At 38.8% G+C, this 20,424-nt stretch overlaps 2 protein-coding genes and 1 long non-coding RNA gene across 5 annotated transcripts; 1 reads left to right on the forward strand and 2 right to left on the reverse strand.

Moving 5' to 3' along the window:
• The first annotated feature begins 375 nt into the window (after positions 1-375).
• Positions 376-15,738, forward strand: LOC107218388 (polyamine-transporting ATPase 13A3). Of its 3 annotated transcripts, none has more exons than XM_015656241.2 (18): positions 376-802; positions 2,194-2,308; positions 5,277-5,347; positions 5,520-5,687; positions 5,840-5,910; positions 6,588-6,848; positions 6,921-7,125; positions 7,290-7,488; positions 9,468-9,579; positions 9,802-9,991; positions 10,182-10,382; positions 10,584-10,769; positions 11,249-11,623; positions 11,857-11,998; positions 12,287-12,435; positions 13,324-13,552; positions 14,212-14,293; positions 14,413-15,738. In XM_015656241.2, the coding sequence occupies exons 2-18, from the start codon at positions 2,293-2,295 to the stop codon at positions 15,473-15,475; spliced, it is 3,720 nt and encodes a 1,239-aa protein (XP_015511727.2). In that variant the 5' UTR covers positions 376-802; positions 2,194-2,292; the 3' UTR covers positions 15,476-15,738. The 3 variants fall into 3 exon arrangements, with proteins under 3 accessions (XP_015511727.2, XP_046600418.1, XP_046600420.1); XM_046744462.1 differs by having other exon boundaries at positions 376-798; XM_046744464.1 differs by lacking the exons at positions 376-802; positions 2,194-2,308 and adding an exon at positions 4,594-4,750.
• Positions 7,486-9,613, reverse strand: LOC124295218. Its single transcript, XR_006905131.1, has 3 exons — positions 9,480-9,613; positions 9,250-9,390; positions 7,486-7,964 (listed from the first exon to the last, which is right to left on the reverse strand). It is a non-coding gene; the product is annotated as an uncharacterized LOC124295218 (long non-coding RNA).
• LOC107218392 (testis-expressed protein 10 homolog) lies at positions 15,622-20,305 on the reverse strand. The gene is made up of 5 exons (XM_015656246.2): positions 19,594-20,305; positions 18,339-19,500; positions 17,918-18,155; positions 17,640-17,794; positions 15,622-17,529 (listed from the first exon to the last, which is right to left on the reverse strand). Exons 1-5 carry the CDS (start codon positions 19,798-19,800, stop codon positions 17,426-17,428), a joined length of 1,866 nt encoding a protein of 621 aa, XP_015511732.2. The 5' UTR covers positions 19,801-20,305; the 3' UTR covers positions 15,622-17,425.
• Positions 20,306-20,424: the final 119 nt, after the last annotated feature.

Below are 20,424 nucleotides of genomic sequence, written 5' to 3' on the forward strand. Positions count from 1 at the left end.
TGTACACGTAATAAACGTCGATGATAATTAGATGGAAGATCTGTCGTACCATGAGATAAGGTTGGATCTTGTTTAGAGGGTGATTAATCGATCAACGAAGAAACGCACAATATTATTTTTCACCAGGAATTTAGTCATTTCCGAAAGTCAAAGTGGACGACTGGTTATCGGTCGTCCTATTTGTCGCGGTCAAATGCTTTTAGCTGTAACGATTCGTCCGCATCGCGACACACGCTGAACCTCTACAAGCAAGCACACAGACACACACAAACACGCGCAAGCACACATTCGCAATGCCACGGGAAAACCAAAGAGTGGGGCTGATTTGAGATGACAGTTAAACAGTTTGGAGAACAGTTTGAAATGTCAGTTTTACGCGGTCTTCCAAGCGCGACAGGAGCACCAGTTTGACTTTGAATTCGCTACCGCTGTCAACTCTCCTCGGACGCATTTTCAACGCTTTCACAAGTCAAAAAAACGCTCGTATCACCGGCACCGTGCATCGTCCTTTCACCAGTGGAGCAAACAACACGTTTTGAAAGACGAAAGGCACGCGCAAAATTCGCACAAAATATAATTGAATCGAATTGCAATTGTGTCCGAAGTGTATAAAAATTGTTTGCATTTTTCGGCCGGTTCGCCACTAATTGCAATTGCCAAATCCCCGGAAATTTAATCAGGAATGAAAAGAGTGAACGTGACAAAAATCTCCGAACAGTTGGCCTATCCTTGTTGCAAAGGATATTATTAGCCAAGAAGAACTAGGATTACGAACGACGATCACTAATTCTCGTACACGTAAGTGAGTACTGTCAGAATTTGTACACTTTTCGAATATATAAACATGTGGCAATTCGAGTGTATCAGAAAAAAAAAATCTTCCTTGCTTCCAACAATCGTCAGACACTAAACAAACGTACCTGTGTCAAACGTCTGCAACACCAACCGCGAAGCGTTTTACGAATCCACGAAATGTAAACACGTGCGGTACAAGTGGTTGTAACGTACAATTTGTACGATCACTGAAAGAGTGATAAGACGCGTGTACCACGTTCCACCCCGCCACACTTCGATAAGTCCAATCTTCCATCCGCGGCTCAAGACATTGGCTTCAAGGTTTAACTAACGCCTCTCTTGACCTCCCGTAGCCACCGTAAGGATCGTTGTCCGCATATTCGAAATGGGTCAAAATCCGTGGTTCGCCAAAGAATTAAACGCGTCGGCCGAGACGCGATGCATTTCGCAATTGAGATGCATGCATGCGGCTCGGTGTTGCACAAGGAAAGCGTGTTTCCAGTGGGAGTGCACGCATCGGGTTTGTTGTGCAATCCGAGGTCCCCGACTGTGCGACTCGCGGGAACTCCCATCGGTGATTAATCCCATTGAACCTCGTCGGGAATCGTGACTGATACTCGCGATCGTGTAACTGGATAACGGAGGACCCTTTGTAGAATCGCGGTATGACACACGTGCCGTACAGGGTGATCCATCTGTGACGGAAACTTGTTTACCGAGGATACGTCGTCCCGTTGAATCGCGATTTCCGTGCGGTAGAATGATAAACAAACGCGAGATTTCGCGGACCAAGAATCGTCGGAAAATTGATATGAATTGATAACCATTCGTTGAATCCCGGATGAAGAGATTGACGTTTTCCTCCGAGGCGTCACGCCTTAGAATTATACCGAGCTTAGGGTCTGATCGGACAAGGTACGGGACAAACCCCGTTGGTTACCAGTAACCGGATTAACGAGCAGGACGAGTGATAACAGCTGGCTGCTCGGTACAGTGGACGTGGTTGGATATGTATAAGAGAACGTGTGATAACACGGAATGGTGTCTTGGTCTCTCTGCAATCACGTTTCGCGCAAGTTAGTTGTTCAAGTTGTGGCATACAATAATCGTAGACGCGGAAATATAAACTCCTCTATAGCTGGCGGTAATCGAGGTGTCGATTAATCTTTTGTCACACTAATACGAATTTTTTTGGTACATGTAATACCGGAATCTTTTGCCACATGATTTCGCGTGATAAGATCTGAAAGATTTTTATAATCGGTTCGTGTATTGTTATATTTTGTATTCACAATCGCAGTGAAATTAATTGTATAAACTGAGATAGGTAATGCATTTCTTGTCAATAATACGTACTCGCTTAAAATGTAAATTAAACAACCATAATTTGTTGAGCAGCCGTACGGCGAGTGAAAGTCTTCTGCAACACGGCGGTTTCCTTCTGCAGGGAAGGTTCACCGACTTCACAGGAGATTTTTACCGAGTAACTGTGGAGTTATGAGCAACTCAAATGGTAAGCGGGAAGAAAAAAAAATTAAACAGTGATTAAATTATATTTTGACAGCCGTAATGTGAATACTTATATTCTCGCCTAAAGCGGGTGAAGCAACGATGCGAAAAAACTGAATATGCATCGAAAGTTAATTCGTACGGAATAGTGCAACCGTCTTACTTGCGATGATTCGAAGTCGAACCGTTCATCAAGAATAAATCGGTCTAGCACTTACTTTGTGCACACATAAAATGTCTGGTCAGATGTCCTTCGAATAATACCTTATACCTCGTGTTGTGGATGTCGCAAATATAGACACCAGTGCGTAGTTCATAATGAGTAGGTACTCGAGATAACGCCAAGTGTAATTTTACACGGGTAACAATTGTCCAATTATTGGTATACAATCATATTCCGTACCTTGCCAGTTACTCGTTGCATGAAATTTCTCGCGATGAATTCGTTTTTGAACGTTCTTTATTTATTCATTATTCCTTTCTTTCCTTTTCTTTTTCTTACTTCGAAACCATTGCGTGTCAGCATGCTTCGCACGTAATCGAGGAACGTGATTTTACTAAAAGAAACAACTCCGCCACGTAAGTGTATTTACGCGTATGACACGAGCTACAATCGGCGCACAAATTGCTTGCCGTTTATACATTTTTTTTTTTATACCACCTTGTTATACATTGAGTAATAATTTTTTGTCAAACACGCGGACCGTTGGGTTGTTTTTTCAAAAAACTATCAAGTACATAGCAAATTACTAAGTACACTTGGCGTCGGTTTGATCAAGCGTGAATAAGATATTTGCGGTCGTGAAAGTGTGCCTTGGAAATATATCAGGGCAGAGTGAATGTTACCCGGTTATCTTATGATCACGACCGTTGCAATTTGCGCCGACCATCTAAATCGGGCGAAATCGATGATGATTTAAAAGAAGCAATCGATCCATCGCATAACGATTGATCGAGATAAGTTCTCGTTGTTCAACCAGTGAAGTGAAAATCTTAGGAATGACTCGAAACTTCAATGGGATAATTATGTGCTCGCGTCAAATATACGCGAGTGAAACTATTGAACGATATCTTGAGATATTTCCACCTATATTTTACGACAGCGTAATCGAACCGTTGCGAACGTATAATTTAATTTGAGAGATTAGCCAAATTAATATTCAAGGGCAGTTTATCGGAAACTGTCCATCAAGAGGCTATAAAAGATACTTGCCAGGCTATCTAATTGTAAGTTACACGTATCATAAAATAATTACCCACTTTTTGCAGCCCGAGTCGTGTAATATCGCGCGAGCAGTAAATTAATAAAAGAGACTCGATACTGATTCGTTAATGAGTTACTAACGATTTTCACCGCATCATTTGTGTTCAACCGGTTCAGCGGTTCCAGGAATAAACAATTGCTAAATAACTGCATATATTTGTTTTTGTTTACTTGTACGCGTTACTCGAATGCGTTCCATTTATCTCACCATAAATTCACACTTCGTATCTTCTTTTCACAATATATTATATAATGCAATTGCCGGATGTTACACAATGAGCGTTATAGTCGCAGTGCGTCGATATAGTTGGGCGCGAAGTGGATACAGTACCATTTCATGATGGAAAACCTGCATCACAGAGAGGTGTTGCACAAGTAGAAAATTGCTCGTTTAATCAACTTCTAAACGCGTCAAAAGTACCCTGGCTATGCAGGCGCCTGTAGCGTAAAGTTAATTAATTAAACCAGAATTACCTGTTTTCCCTGGAGAATATACCCATGCATAGGTATCTTACACGTTCACCGTGCACTCGAGCCGAAGTATTTTCTGTTCTACTTCTCTTCCATTTTTGTCATTTATCTAACGTCGCTTACTAATGACCAGGCTGCAGTCCGCTGCTGCAGTTTCCCTTCCTTATCCCGCAAACTGGATTTGCATTTTGCATCCGTGGAAGCGACGGTAAAATTATTGACGGCAAGTTATCAGCCTCGTTGAAAATTCGACGATTTTAAAAGGACACAGATACACGGATATATAGAAACGATTCGTACCGGTAAAGAATACGCCGTCAGTGTCATCGATGATTTAATATTTGCACACACTCTGTTTGTCTACGTGTATAATGTTTCTCCGTCATTGACTGTCAAGCTGTTTGATTAGCTGTCCATTTATCAATAAGATGCGGAACGGACCGTGACAATTTATCATCCACATTTTCCCACATATGAAAGCTGATTTATAGACACGTGTTCAGGCGATTAGGTGCATGCACGCTGTCTGCGGCCAACACCAAGATAGCGTCGACACGACGAGTAATTACCTGGTTGAATAGAGCACGGTTTGCTTCAGGGTTGCGATCTTACGTACGAGGCCTGTCTAGATAATTTATACGAGTTTATTCGTTCGAAAGAAAAATTGTGAAATCACGATAAGAAGATAAATCAAGTTTGATCTGCTCACACGTAGGTACATCTCGGACTTCAAGGATCGAATAAATAATTCTCCGCAGTCTGTCAGACAAGCGAAATGTTCGCGCGATTAGTTGTTCATCCTGACGGGGAATATTAGTTGTTAAAATCACAAGGCTCGCATTACGCGTGTACTAATTTTAAGAAAACAAATCTAATGTTCACAGACGGTTGCGCAGATTCTGCATTTTATCACCTCTAAGCTTGGAGCATATTTCTCCGTCACGCTTCGCGTGTTACGCCTGAAGCAGCCGTACGATGTTGTTTCTTTCGGCCAATTGTACAAAAGCTATCTCTGCCACTTCCGGGAATTTGCTTTTAATATATAAATTCGCAAATTATCGATGATTTGATTGCATAATTATTGATCCGGTCAACACATTGCAATATTCTAGACTATTTAAATTTACTTTCAATTTCAGCATCGATACCTGACCTTTAATTCGCCTCTGATGAAATAAAATTTGCTCCTCCGACAGGTTCCTTTTGATATTTATGTAACGAATTTACTGTTTTATAGACTTGAAAAAACGTAAATATCACTCTGAATCTCACCTTCAGACACTCAACAGCGGGCATGATGATGAAATGGTAAGTAAAATTAATTTTGCTACATGCGGTACAACGATTATAGCCGCAATCACTTTATCACCTTGTTTTGAAGGTTTTTCTTTTTCTTTTTGTTCTTTTCGGAAAATTCAATGATAACGAGTCAACAATAAGACATCGACGATATTCGTTAAAATCCCTTTCACGTTTTCAGCAAGTGCTCGGTTTCGAGAGGAGCACGGTGGGGAGCTTCCTGACTTACGTGACGTTTATTGTAACTGTCGGTTGCGTTAGATTACTTTTTCACTGGTATCCACAGCTGTATTTGTACGCAACTCATAGAAAATGTCCTCTGAGCCGAGCTACGAAACTATTGATTATCGTAAGTACGACATTACGTAATCTCGTCGTAAGATGTTCACCTATTTTAACAGGTGTTACTCGTTAGGAGCACGTGAAAAGCGCGAACGTCAACTTATATCTCCGAATTCGAATGTATACTCATTTACTTGGTATTTTTCTCATTTTCCCCAGGACGATTATCAGGGAAAGTACAAATCGTACTTTGTCAAAGATCTGAGGACCGTCTCTACGAAGAATTTGAGGTAACGTAACGAATGATGTCACCTTAATTTTCACACATTTTTTTGATCTGTTCGATAAACCAGGACCTATTCGAGTTACCTCCAAACGAGGTCTTAATAAATACTTGTTTATACTCAAACTGTTTTCCGGAGTATCTGAAAATCATCATGTAAGAACAAAAGTAATTTACGCAAGGAATTGAAACACGTAGTGTTGAACAGTTTGGAATGGTTATTGACAGCTTGTATTAATTACTGGATCAAAAATTTTATTGAAATAAAATTTCAAATTCATAAACTATATTTTCTAGTCTCTACTAATTAGTTCTTCGTAATCTTAGCTTTTATGCCATGAAATGATGTCACTTCGAATATTGCCATAACGACATTACATTGCCTCCGTAATGACACGATACGGGTTTACCTAGATTTAGTTACGATTTACTTCCAAATACTAATAAGGAAATTCCATATGTCATTATTTTGTTTTGCTCTCAATCTTTTTGGCACCAATCTTTACATTCCTAGGCCGAATGAATAATTTCTTTACGTAATCATCAGTCCAAACAGAACCCTGAAATTTTGAACAAATTTAGAAAATACTGGTGTATAACTGGGTGTCTGGGTGTATGAAAAAAAAAAATATATAAAAATAACACTCCATCAGTAAGACAATACTGTCTTTTGTACATCCATAGCGAAAAATCGGTGAGTGAGACGCTGGGTAAAATAGAAGAAGATCTGATAAGAAAAATCGAAGGGCGAAAGTTGACAATAAAATTGGAAAATGGCACATTACGAGAAGTCGAGGAGTACAAGGCATTCTGGTGTAAAAAACAATGCTACATTTGGGACACGAAGAAGAGTGAATTCTCAAAGCTAATCGGCCTAGACAAGCACGTACTATGCGCCGATCTTCACGAGGCCAAAGGTTTATCCAGAGAGGAACAATTGTTGAGGTAATATGCAAGAATGTTTTATTATTCAAACGACAACATTCAAACGTTCAAACATTTTTTCTGTACAATCAGGAGGATCGTTTACGGCAACAATGAAATACTAGTACCAGTGCAGAGCATAGGCGTTCTACTATTGTTGGAATGCATAAACCCGTTCTATATTTTTCAAGTATTCACCTTGGCAGTGTGGTTTGCCGAAGGATACATCTATTACACGATCGCAATTATCGGCATGTCTTTGTTCGGTATAATCAGTTCGATAATTCAGACGCGCAAGGTAAGTTTCAAGCGTGTTGAAATAATTTTTCAGCCGCGAGCTACCGGAAATCTGATCACTTCTGCTGTACTTTAATTATTATCGTACATTCCTGCTAATTCTAATTACAAGCCGCGGCGATTAACGTTTTATCCGTGAAGTTTTAATCGCATGTTTGGTATCAGAATCAGAAGAATCTCCATGGCACCGTCGCTTCCTCAGAGAATGTGAGAGTTTGGAGAGGACCAGGAGTGTTCGAGACCATTTCGAGCTCGGAACTGGTCCCCGGGGACGTTATTGAACTGCCAAAATATCAAGGGATCGTTGTCTGTGACGCGGTTCTACTCACAGGGCAATGCATACTGAACGAGTCCATGTTGACAGGTGAGCAATGACCCATAAATGCACATAGGAGGAGCATCGATTCAGATATCAGGTTCAGACTTAAGGAGTTGAAATGTAATCGGAGCGAGAGATCGGTGTTGTCAATTATCTACGACAATTATAATCGACATTTTTTAATTGTCGAATTGACTTTGAATTGCCGGTTTAATCGAGAACTCGCACTTTAATAATTGAGCACTTTGGTATTTTTATCTGATGATGATAATTCCGATCTAGTGTTAAGTTATTGACAAAAAACTTCGTATCTTCGCTGTGTCAAGTGTTTCGTATCTACAATGGCAAACGGGCATTCATGGAAATCAAGATGTTTATGAAAACGGTCGTTTTTTTACTCTCCGTCTGGATTAATTACTGCACCCCACTCTTCCATGACACACCGTCCCGCTCGATAATAATGAGGTACTGTTACTTAGCGGTCCAAGACGAGTACGCCGGTGTCTGCTTCACGTTAAATGCTGCTGACAAAAAATATTATCGTTGCGTTATTCGACGGTATCTAGATGTAAACATGGCTGCACACTCGCTATTGTATGAGCAGTTCCACGATTGTTCTAAAACTGGTCCTTACGGCAAGCAATTTTATTTAAATTCAGTAAATTTTCAGAACTGCAGAAGTTATTCTCCTGGGAAATTTTCGTTCGATAATTTCTTAGAAATTCGTATATGCGAAACCATTTATCCGAATCTCAGTTAGGTACTGAAATTAGTTTAATGCACAAAAGTCCGAAGTTTGGGGAGAAAAATATTAATATAATAAATATAATATATACTCATGCAAGCTGTGAAATGTTGACCGAATCATGCAAATAGACACTAATATCCAGTTTTCAGTGGTATTCTCTCACTCTGTAAAATTCCGAATAAGTATTTGTTGTTCTATATAGTTTTAACCTTATCTTGAAGACCTTCGAAAGTTTAGTGTACCATCTACTCTGCAAGATATTAAATATTGAAGCATGTGTCGCGTGCATTTATGCCGCCTGCGGTAAAGTAAGCGACGAATTTATCGCGTGCCTTTTATGAGTATATTATTCCAGTACGACACGCTTTTGTAAGTATTCGATCGTTGCCCACGTCAATCGAGGAAAAATATAAACGGAAGAGAGTACGATGAAACCGATGATATCTAATCTTTGTTGTATTCTTGCTACATGGCTGCTACATAATTCTTGAACTTGTCGAATTTTTCGAAGTAGAACAGATTTCGCACAGCACGTGTACGGTACAAAAAATGGCCTTATGGCGATCGGACCTTATCAAGGCACTTCCCCAAGAGAATTTCATGCGCAGCATATTAATGGGCAACGAAGATCGCCAAACACATTCTAATAACGTGTTTAAGTGAAATAATGTATTCGAAGCTTGCAATAAGTTACACTGTGCCTATACTGCAGGGGCAAAAGTGTACGCGACAAGCTCCAACATTTAATCCTTAGATTGCTCACTTTACCAGACCAGAATAACATATAGACTTTGAACTTTTGCCTGTTAAAATAATTCGGGGAACTACGAATGCAACAGATGGTTACGGAGATACAAATTTCTTTAAAATCATCAAACAGAAATTTTGAAGATACATAACTTCAACGGTTCTGAAAATCTTTAGATATCGTTTGCAAATATTTTTTTTTTGGAAAATTCAACGACGTCACTATGTCTGAATAAAATCACTCGTCATGCGGAACAGTTGACGTGGAAATGCCCATATAGTAATGTAAAACGTGGCAACGTTATACGTACGGAGAGGTGAAACCGGAGAAATGTTCATGCAACTGCCAGATTCCAAAGATACCGATACCTCACGACAATGCGAATGGCGAAATGCTCGAGTATTTCCATTCAATGTGACTCCCTCCAATTAATCGGCGTTTGACGGGTTAGCTAAAAGCAGGAACGGATGAACAACTGCATTCTACAAATTGAATATGCAAATAAAATGGCAGTGACTTTTTCTTCAGGTGAATCCGTACCCGTTACAAAGACACCTTTGCCTCGGCACGCAGTTATCTACGATCCAAAAAGCTGCGCCCAACACACGCTGTACAGTGGAACGTTGATAATACAGACAAGGTAAACAGCCATCAACTATTAACAGCTATTGAAATTGTGAGCAGTATAATTTAATGCCGGGGATTAGACTTTTTTGCTGTCGCGATATTCCGTATCGAGGTCCGTAAGATCTTTATCTTCTGACCATTAGACCATCGGGTCAATTTCTGTTCGTTGACAAAGGATCGACACGACCGACTAATTACCGTACGTAGCTCGCTGAGTATGATCCAATTATTAAAGGTACTACGGCGGTGGACCGGTTTTAGCCAAGGTTGTCAGAACTGGACTAGAAACGAGCAGAGGAGCCCTGGTAGCGGCTATTTTATACCCACCACCTGCAGATTTCAAATTTGACCAAGACTCGTACAAATTCATCGCCATTCTAGCTGTCATAGCAACGTGCGGTTTCACCTACACCATTGTCAGCAAGGTAAGCCGGTCTGCAAGGTTTTGCGATATTATCTTTATTATTGACTACCGAAATTGTCATTATATTATTATTGGGTACAGTAACTCAGGTCCAGTTGCGTGATATTCGAGATTTTACTCTGTAACTGTACTTGTAAAAATTTAGAAGGGACAACTTGCAAAAACCTTACGCTGTCTGTCGTTCGATTCAGATATCCCGTGGAACGACCGCCGGAGATATTGCGATAAAGGCGTTGGACATAATTACGATTGTGATTCCACCTGCGTTGCCTGCGGCAATGACAGTCGGGAAGTTGTACGCTCAGGCGAGATTGAAATGCGAGCAAATATACTGCATTAATAGCAGAGTCATCAACGTTGCCGGGAGCTTGAACTGCGTTTGCTTCGACAAGGTACGAACGTATTAGGGTCTGCATTTGACAACGGTATTACATAATTATAAAGATTAATTTTCACTTCTGAGATCAATTTGGACTTTTTTTTTGGAAAGAACGAAGTCAGCTGAACAGCTTATGGCGTACCAATGCTTGATCCAATCATAAGAGTGTGCGAAACAGAACAAATGAACATCAATCTTCTCCATCTCTGATCAGACAGGAACTCTGACCGAGGATGGATTGGACATGTGGGGAATCGTGCCAAGTAAGGATGGAGTTCTCGGAGGACCCGTCAAGGATGTGCCATCGCTGAAAACTCATCCGATATTCGAAGGCATGCTGGTCTGTCACAGCCTAACGTTGATCGGGGGTGAGCTGTGCGGAGATCCTTTGGACGTCAAGGTACCTAACACCATGCAGAGCTCAGCTTCTCGAATCGCAAAAGGCGGGCTCCAACCTATCAAACGCAATTCGCCGATGGGGAAGTCTTTGAGATCGTTTGATATCTCTGAAATCCAACGGTGAATCGTTTGAATCCTTGCAGCTCAAAGTCGTGTTCAGATTACAAGTTTCTGAGAAGCCGTGAAGTTACTCGTCTGGTAAACGATGTTAAGTAATAATTCCTGGACTGAAGATATTCTGGCACATTTAAAAATTACATTCGCTCGCGCCTCGGGTGGTATGAAAATAGTATGATAGATCATTTTCGAGGATTGTGTCAAAATTTTGTTTCCTTAATCGCATCTGAATCGATATTACCTCAACCATTGAAATCGAGGGAGGAGGCCAAGCCAATGATCAGCGCTAATTGGAATGTTCGTATTACAATGAGCTTAAACACATTCCCGTAACATCCTTTTCTTCCCTTTCTATCTTCGCAGATGTTCGAGAGCACCAGATGGATTCTCGAGGAACCGGAAATAGAGGACATCAGCAAGTACGACCAGCTGGTGCCGACCATTGTGAGACCTCCAAAGAACGAGAACCTTACAGAAAATATAAACGGAATTTCGGAAATAGGGATCGTGCATCAGTATCACTTTTCTAGCACGTTACAAAGGATGTCGGTGATCGTCAGGGTGCTGGGGTCCGACCGTTTTTTGGCGTACACAAAGGGATCCCCCGAGATGATACTCAGCTTGAGTAAATCCGACTCCATACCAAGGAATATTACCGAAGCTTTGCAGCGGTACACCGAACAGGGGTACAGAGTCATTGCTCTTGCTCGTACATCCGTTGAAGGCAATTACGCTAAGGTGAATATAGATAGGACGAGGAAAGGAAAAGGAGTTTGCTGGTCTTCCAGATGGATTTTTCACAAAAAACAAATTGAAATCCAGTTTAAAAGAAAAGAATCAATCTTTAAAAGAGTCAACCCATTATGCTGCAGTACAGTAGGCAGTCGTGCATAAATTCTGTCGATTTGTTTTCTTTTTTCAGTCTTGGTATAATACACAAACGCATATATTCCTATGCAATGGTTTTTTAGATTCAGAGAATGTCAAGAGATCAAGTGGAAAAAAATTTGGAATTCCTCGGGTTGGTTGTACTGGAAAATCGTTTAAAAAAGCCGACGGTCGAGGTCATAAAAGAGCTGAGGGAAGCCGAGATCGGCGTCGTAATGGTAACAGGTCAGTTTACCTATGGAACAAAGCTTATGTTTGCCTATTTTTTTTTTTTTTTAATAAATATTTTAACGTCCAAAAAAATAAGATTTTCTATGATGCTGCTTATTACTGTGAAACATGATTGCCACGGCGAAAAAACAGCAATTACAGGATCAAGCAATTTTTCAATGCCGAAAATTATTTGACAATGCTGATATTGAAAAATTAATGTACGAAAATTTGCTCGTGGGACGTATTAAATTACGTTAAACGTAGAATAATATAACTTACATAGTTTTAACAAACTTTCAGGAGACAATATCCAAACTGCTGTCAGTGTTGCGAAAGACTGTGGTATATTATCGCCTTTCGAAACTGTAATTGACGTGACCGTTGTACCAGGAAATTTGAAATCTCAGCCTGAAATATTTTTCAACGCCCAAGGAGCGCCCGCCAAAATGGTAAGGGAGAAAAAAAAACTCACAATAAGAATAATTACAGTAACGTCCATTCGGCAAAGTCCAAGAACAATCTTATTTTTCACCCAGCGTATACTTTCCATAACAGGAAACGACTTAATTTGCTCCATGCATAATTCCTAGCCTTGAGATTATGTTACACGTGTCATAAAAAGAGCGGAACCAGCGGTGCGAACGCATAATCGCATGTTTAGGTCGAAGAATCGACGGTAAAAATGACAGCTTTCGTATTCTCGATATCCGTAGCAGCGCTAGTTCTTGCTAGGCTACAAACATAACACAGCATCATTTGCGCTGCTGCTAGTGAAAGGCTTTGTTTAATCAACCGAATCGGTTCGGTCAAGTAAAAAAGAATACTCGCTCACATCGAGCACTTCTCATTACAGATCGGAATAGAACACGAGAAATAGCCGACATATGTACATAAAATCCAATTTCCGAAAACCATCGGTTTTTCTTTATAGAAATGCTGGATTTTGAAAATGCCTTGTAGTTTTCTTCGGTGATTCTCAATCTTCAGCAAAGAACTGTACGTGCAAAATTTTTCGTGTTCTATAATTTTGAGAAAAAAAATAGATCGCTGCGTTAGAGTGAATATCGCTGTTTCAGTTTTCGGATAAATTAGCGTGAAATGTACTTCTGAAAGAAAAGGAAAGCTAATGACGTGTTTGCAATTTCTGTTCCTTCTATAATTATTTGAATCATCAAGTATCACAAATACACAAACAGTGCTTGAAGAGTCCAGACTAACTTTGAACATGCACCGAAACTGTACGCTGTGAAACCCTATCCAATTTCCAATCCAACCGTTAACAATGCAATAGTTTGGCCAAACATTTAACAGTGAATGATCATTTTCTTGTGATGCAGAAAATACAGAATAAACAATTGATGATACGAACACTGGATGCAATCGAGCGAGGAATCGACGTTGATGGCTACAGATTCGCTTTAACTGGTCAAACTTGGGCCCTACTACGAGAACACTATCCCGAAATACTTTCACGAATATGTGTCAGAGGTGCTGTATTCGCTCGAATGACCAGCGATCAGAAACAGCAACTTGTCCTGGAACTGATGCAACTCGGGTACTACGTTGGTACGTGACTCAAATTGCGTTACGCACGCGTATTGTGCTTAAAAACTTATACATCCTTAATCGAATATTTTCCAGTCGCGTCAGTATTTCGCTAATTATTTTGCTGAAAAACTCCGCAGAGAATATTTTAGAAAAATTGTGATTCCAGCAGATAAATTCATGGGGTCCTTTTCGAGATATTTTCGCTAGGAAAATCTTTACACGTTCATTTCTCTGAAACATACTGCATTTTACAAGCGATTCATTGTCAAAATTTTTATATTCATACAAATTTTACCTTTAGAGTGAGACCCATCGATGTGTGAGGTTGTTGAAAAAATTATTTTTACTTATAATTAGTTACACATGTGCAAAGGAAAACTTGACTGGATATTGAACGCTGTTGGTTATTTCATAGAGTTGTTAAAAAATAATGATGAGTCTGAAGTTAGTAACGTTAACGTAACGTAACGAAACATTGGGGGGAGAAATTACTATTTTGCAAGCTTATAGTGACTTTGAAGTACCTAGTTATATTTTTAAATAATGAATACATGATATTTCCTTATTATGATTTACTGAATTTCAGACAGGCCTGCAACTGTAAAATAACGATTTTCGATAACTTTAATCACTACAGTAACGTTACTAACTTCATTCTCATGCATAATTCGTTCCAGCAATGTGCGGAGACGGCGCCAACGATTGCGGAGCTTTGAAGGCAGCCCATGCAGGAGTGTCTCTTTCGGAATCCGAGTCTAGGTGAGGAAATTTTTCTCCCTATTCTTTCCACGTGACATCGAGGTCGATTACGTTATTTTTCAAACTGGATGGACCGAGAGTAGATTTTTATTCCAATGGTATTTTCCATGTTTTTACAGCGTTGCGAGCCCGTTCACATCACGCACACCGGACATAAGATGCATGCTCCAAGTGATAAGACAAGGAAGAGCAGCGTTAGTCACATCGTTTGGGATATTCAAATTCATGGTTGCCTATTCACTGACGGAATTCTTGTCCGTAGTAATACTGTACTCGATCGATTCCAATTTGACGGATTTGCAATTTTTGTTCATCGACATTTGCTTGATAGTGAACTTTGCGTTTTTCTTCGGCAAAACACAGGCCTACGAGGGCAAACTGGCGAAAGAACCACCGAGTACGAGCCTGCTCAGTTTTACACCCTTGCTATCTCTGATATTCCTGATGTTCATTATGACCGTGTTTCAAAGCGTCGCGTTTTACGTTGTTCAACGCTTCTCGTGGTTCGTTCCTTTCAAGTATTCCGAGAAAGTCGGCTACACGTGTTACCAAAACTATTCGGTCTTCTGCGTTTCCATGTTTCAGTACATAACAATGGCGGTCGTGTTCTCGCGTGGCCAGCCCTACAGAAAACCGATTTACACGAACACGGCATTCACGATGTCGATATTACTCCTGATCGGCGTATGCGTTTACATAACTCTGTATCCGGCTAATTGGGTAATAAACGCGTTACAGTTGATCTTGCCTCCGAATTACGAATGGCGGTTTGGAATACTGGTGCTCTCGTGCGCAAACTTTTTCGTCTGCTTGTTCTTCGAGTCATTCGTGATCGAATATCTTATCGAGAAAAAGCTTCGGCCGAGATTTTACCGACCCGAAAAGTCTAAGAAACAATATTTGGCCATCGGCCACTATCTTAGGAACACTTTAACGTGGCCCCGGCTGAGTCCACTGCGCCCGGTCTTGCCAATCACTCCAAGCGTCGGAAATATTTCTGACATACCAGGTAACGAAAGCATTTCCGGTGTTGAACCGATCACGAAAAACGGTAAATCTGGTACTTTCACCGCAATCCCTGCTGCGCAAGACGTAAAAGTCCAAAGTGCTAACGGGATAGAAAATGTAGCATTTGTCAATGATGAAAAGGAAGATAAGGAAAATATGATGACTAAATGCTGAGCATAATTGTCATACTAATTGTGGGAAAATCCGACAAAGTGAATACGACATAATAAATTTTCACCCACGAAGAATTTCTTCTTTTTTTTTTTTGCATCAACGCCTGGCGTTGTTACAATACGATTGTACTTTTTTGCTAACTGCAGCCGGTGATGACTGGTGCAGTCTTACGATAATACAGGAGTCACACCGACATACCCAGAATGCAACATCATTAGTCGAAAAAATGAAAAAAAAAGTCATCATATTCTCAATTCGAACCTACTGGTGGATAAGTATATAATATACGCACTGTATATAAAAGAGAGAGAGAGTAATGTATGTACATCATGCAAATATAAGATCTCATTGAACTGTAATTTTAGTTTATCAAAGGCGAAATTTTATTTGAATTTCATTTTTAATTCATCATGAACTTGACCGATTCTTTTTTTATAACTAACTAAGCCAACATCACATTGCTCTTTACAACGATGAGTTTTAAGGGACAACACCACTGTGACCCCCTGTTTTTTTTACATTTTTCAATAATTTTTTTTGTGGGAAAAATAAGAGATATTCGAAAAAATTTTTTTGCGTTTTTTTCCTTGTTTATTAATTCTTCAAAAAACATTTTTTACACATTTTTCAGGTGCTGTTGTCTCCACAGTGGTTCGCGGCCCGCAGAAAAACTCTCTTCAACGTCGACTTAAAAAAAATTCGCAGTGTTTTCGTTATTTTGAAGTGAAGTACATAGGGATTTGGAAAAAAATTGATTTTTAAAAAATAGACACGCTTTTGAAATTAAAGAATGATTTTTGAGCAAAATTTCTCGTCGAAATAGGCTATAACTTTTATTATTATTGAAATATCGAAAAAATCCTATGTAGTTCATTAGATGATCTATTTTCGTTGATACAGTAAAAATTTGAAGTCGATCGGATAAAAATTGCTCGAATTTTGCTGCGGGCCGCACTCAAAAAAGTGGTTTCGAGAAAAACACGTTCAAAGTTTTAGGTTTGTTAATTTGTCCAACTCTGGAGGCAAAAAAATCGTTGATATTGCAACTGATATCGCGGTATTAGTGTTCAATGTTGGCCTGAGAAGCCTCATGAAAGTTCTGGAGACGTTGGGGATAATCATCGGCCCAAATTGCTTCAACTTTTGCGTTGAAACCGACGCAGCGCGGAGCGCTGCACCGCTCCGCAAATATTTAATATCTACGAAAATAATTATTTTTTGGACCTGGGTCCAACGGCATCTTAATCTTAAAAGTATTTTAGATTTTTTTAAATGGTTTTCAAAAAATCGATTTTTTGAAACTGTCACAGTGGTGTTGTCCCTTAATTTTGTGCTATTCAATATAGCACATTGCCTACATGGTCAATGAGATGCACTAAATATAATTCACGCGTAACTCAAAAGTAATTAATGTCGGTTTATATATATCATAATTTATTGAGGAGCAGAGATGATTGAGTATTTTTTAAATTAAGTATATAATATACGCAGTCTATATTATAATGTAAAAATTATAGATTTCGATATAATTTTTGTAAAATTGCATTAAGAAGTAGTTTTTGTACAGGTAAATGATGTGAAAAATATTTCTGGTTATACTGTAAAGATATACAGAAAGAGTAAGCCAACGGAAGATATTTAGAAAATAAAAATCTATTTATTTATACTCGTCGAAAATTTCTCTCCCAAAACAAATACTTGCCATCTACCAGACGGGGAATATACTTAAGTCACAATGATTAATTTTAATATAATTTTTCCACTCTTGCAGTGCTAAGATGAATTACTCAATGGAAGAAAAGCTGTACAAAACGTTCACAAGTGTGCATTATTTAGTATTTCTATTCAAAATTTGTACAAAATGATAATGCCACTATATGTGTATCGAAAATAATGTATATCACGTCGATTACCGACTATCGATGTGAACGAAATAACGGTAAGTAGGTTTCAGTAATACACTTGTCCATCTATGAAGTAAAAGAGGTTGCATATTGAAAGACGGGAACGTTTTTCATCATCGGATCCAATGATTTCAATTTTTTTCGCATTTTCTGCAAAGAATAATTTCGAAAACTCTCAAATAGATGTTAAACTGAACATCGTGTTATTTTCTGTAATAAAATTGATCACAGTAATCGAGTAGAAAAAAAAGGTTGCTTACCAATAATTTCTTCGTGTTTATCTCGAAGACTATTTTCAATCCATTTCCTGTATTGCAGTACAACTCTGTTTAACATCTTCAATGTATCCTCGTGGATACTGTGTTTGAGCAAAAAATTTGGTAGCGAAGCAATAAACTCCTTAAATGCAACCTCACTAGAATACAACAAATGTACAAAATCTATGAAACACGTCCAAATTGTGCAGTGCAAGAGTTGCGCTGAACGTATGGATTTGGAATTAGACAGCATTTGCACAGAAGAGAATTAAAATAAGAACCTGTGTAATTCCGTAGCATCATGATCCAGAATAATTCTTGTAAGAACTTCAAAGAGCTGAGATCGCAACTCTTTTTTTGCATGCTTCGATTGAACATTGACCATAGCTCGCAATATTGATCCCAAATTGATTTTGTTATGATACCAAACCTTGCTCGCTCGAAGGAGCAAACACTTTACAGATCTGATTAATTGCAGAAGAGCAAAATTATCCCCGCTCGACCAATCTTCCAGTCTCTCTGCCAGGTATCAAAATTGTTAACATGATAGAAATGTATTCATTATTGAATGATTCACAATTGTAGAATTGTTGGTTACTTAATTACACCTTGATTTTATAATTACCTTATATTTCGTCGAATCTTTCATCCATACAGAAATAAAAATATTGTCAAAATTAACGATGCAATTATGGTACGTACCAATCATATATTGAAGGACACGCAGAGCCGGATCTTTAGCAGAGTGAGTGTTACCGTTTGTGAAGTTTTTTGATGATAACCATACGTATACGTGACAAATAGCCAAATTTTGTTCCAAGCATTTGGCATTTATATACACTGGTGTAAAATCGTCTTGTCTTTTCTTCAACTTTGTAAATGTCTTTGTCTCACAGTAAGGGAAATTCTCAAGAATACTTTTTTCAAACATATTACGAAAGTTATTGTTAAACCAAACTCCGATTGTATTTTTACCTAATTCTACTTCAAAGATATCCACATATTCAATTAACAATTCCATTATTTTCATAATCGTATTCAATAAACTTGAAGCTTCATTAGTTATGACGAGATTTGACTGTGCAGTTCCATTTTGCTTCGGTGCAACTTCTATCCAGCTTTCGATCATCAACAGCATCAAAACTTTAGTGAATTTTTTCATCTCTTCAAGGTCCGAGCCATTGCCAACTTGTATATTCATTTCCTGCCCTCTAGTAAGATTTAGCTGATGTATCCGCAAATAGTTTTGTCGGAAAAGTGGTACGTGTGTTAAATTTGTGACGTTTATCTCTTCCGATTTATAAGTGAAATCGTTGTTTTGTCGTTGTTGACACTTGTTTACACTGATCATAGACGTCAAAATATTGCCCAATCTACTAAGAACGTTAATTCTCCATCTGATACTTGTCTGCTTAGAGTTTAAAGTTGTTGTCAACTGTCTTTCCAATCTTGACTCTGTTCGCAATTTGGAAATCATGTCCATGAAATTTGGTAAAACTTTTTGACTGCTACGAGCAAGTAGTACTCCACAATTCTCAGCTAAAACATCCAAAAACAAGAGAGAATCTTCCTTAATATTCGGATCAATATGCGTCATGGCGCAACTCAGGTACGATATTAATATATCGAAAAAAGGTTCCAGCTGATCATTTGATACTGGTTTTAAGATTAAATTCAAAGCTTTCAGAGAATCTCTTCGAACGCTCTTCTCTTTGTCAAGTGACAAAGCGGCAATGCTTTGAAGCAAAGAATGGAGTTGCGAGCTCAAAATCTTTGAAGAGTGGTGCGACAAGATATCTTTTAAGCCCTTTACTGCCTCCAGACGAACAGAACTGTTGTAATGATGTAGTCGTGTTATGAGTTCCTGTAAATTGCATTAGAGACAAGTTCTTCAGTGATCAAAAATAAAAAGAAAGAGCTCGAAACGGATCAAAGTAAATATAATTTTATAGCATACCTTTATATTTAAGTTTCGTCGACTAACTATATCTGTTTCATTTTGCGTCTTTAACTGGTCTCGAATAAGAATCTTTTTAACTTTAAATGACGTATCTGTAACATTGAGGCCTTTTGGCAGGTGCTTAGTCTTAGTCGTCTTAGTTTTCAATTTAACTTTCGCCTTTTCTGACTTCAAATTTTTCTGATGCCTATGGCCTTTTCCCATTTTTTGGAATTAATTTTCAATTTTTACGTGCGCAAAAGCAAAATATGAACAATCTCGCGAAGCTCCACTTGTGGAACACGTTACACGTGGTGTATGTTGACTATTACAAGTTAAGTTAGGTTAGGTTACGTTAGGTTAGGTCTGGACGTATAGAATTTTTTGTAGACTTATAAGAGAATTTTTCAGGTTCACCCTCTCACGTTGAATTAACGAGATTAATTTCACACATTTGAAAGTTGTTGAAAAAACTTTCACCGGACGGAATTTTGAATAATGTGAGGTTAATTATTACTGCTGACAATTCGCGTTATCAGCTGTGTGCGATAATTCGATGAATTCGATTGACTAAACCTTATCCCCGTTCTCCCCGTTTGGCCGAAGGTTGACTAAATTTAGTTTTATATATTGACGTATCATAATACAAGTATTGAACCTAAAGCTGCGGGTTTACATTCGCAAAACCGAGTTATCTTATAAATTATCGCTGGCGGCAAAGGTGATGAACGTCACTTGGACCAATCAGGAACAGCTACACGCGTTCGCCGTTATTAAAATGCAGGTATGCATGTTTGAACAATGCACCGACGGTTAGCAACATTTTGAATTATAAAATGGCTGTTTACC

Source organism: Neodiprion lecontei, chromosome 6, assembly GCF_021901455.1.
Source record: "Neodiprion lecontei isolate iyNeoLeco1 chromosome 6, iyNeoLeco1.1, whole genome shotgun sequence".
In the NCBI taxonomy this organism is placed as follows: Eukaryota; Metazoa; Arthropoda; class Insecta; order Hymenoptera; family Diprionidae; genus Neodiprion; species Neodiprion lecontei.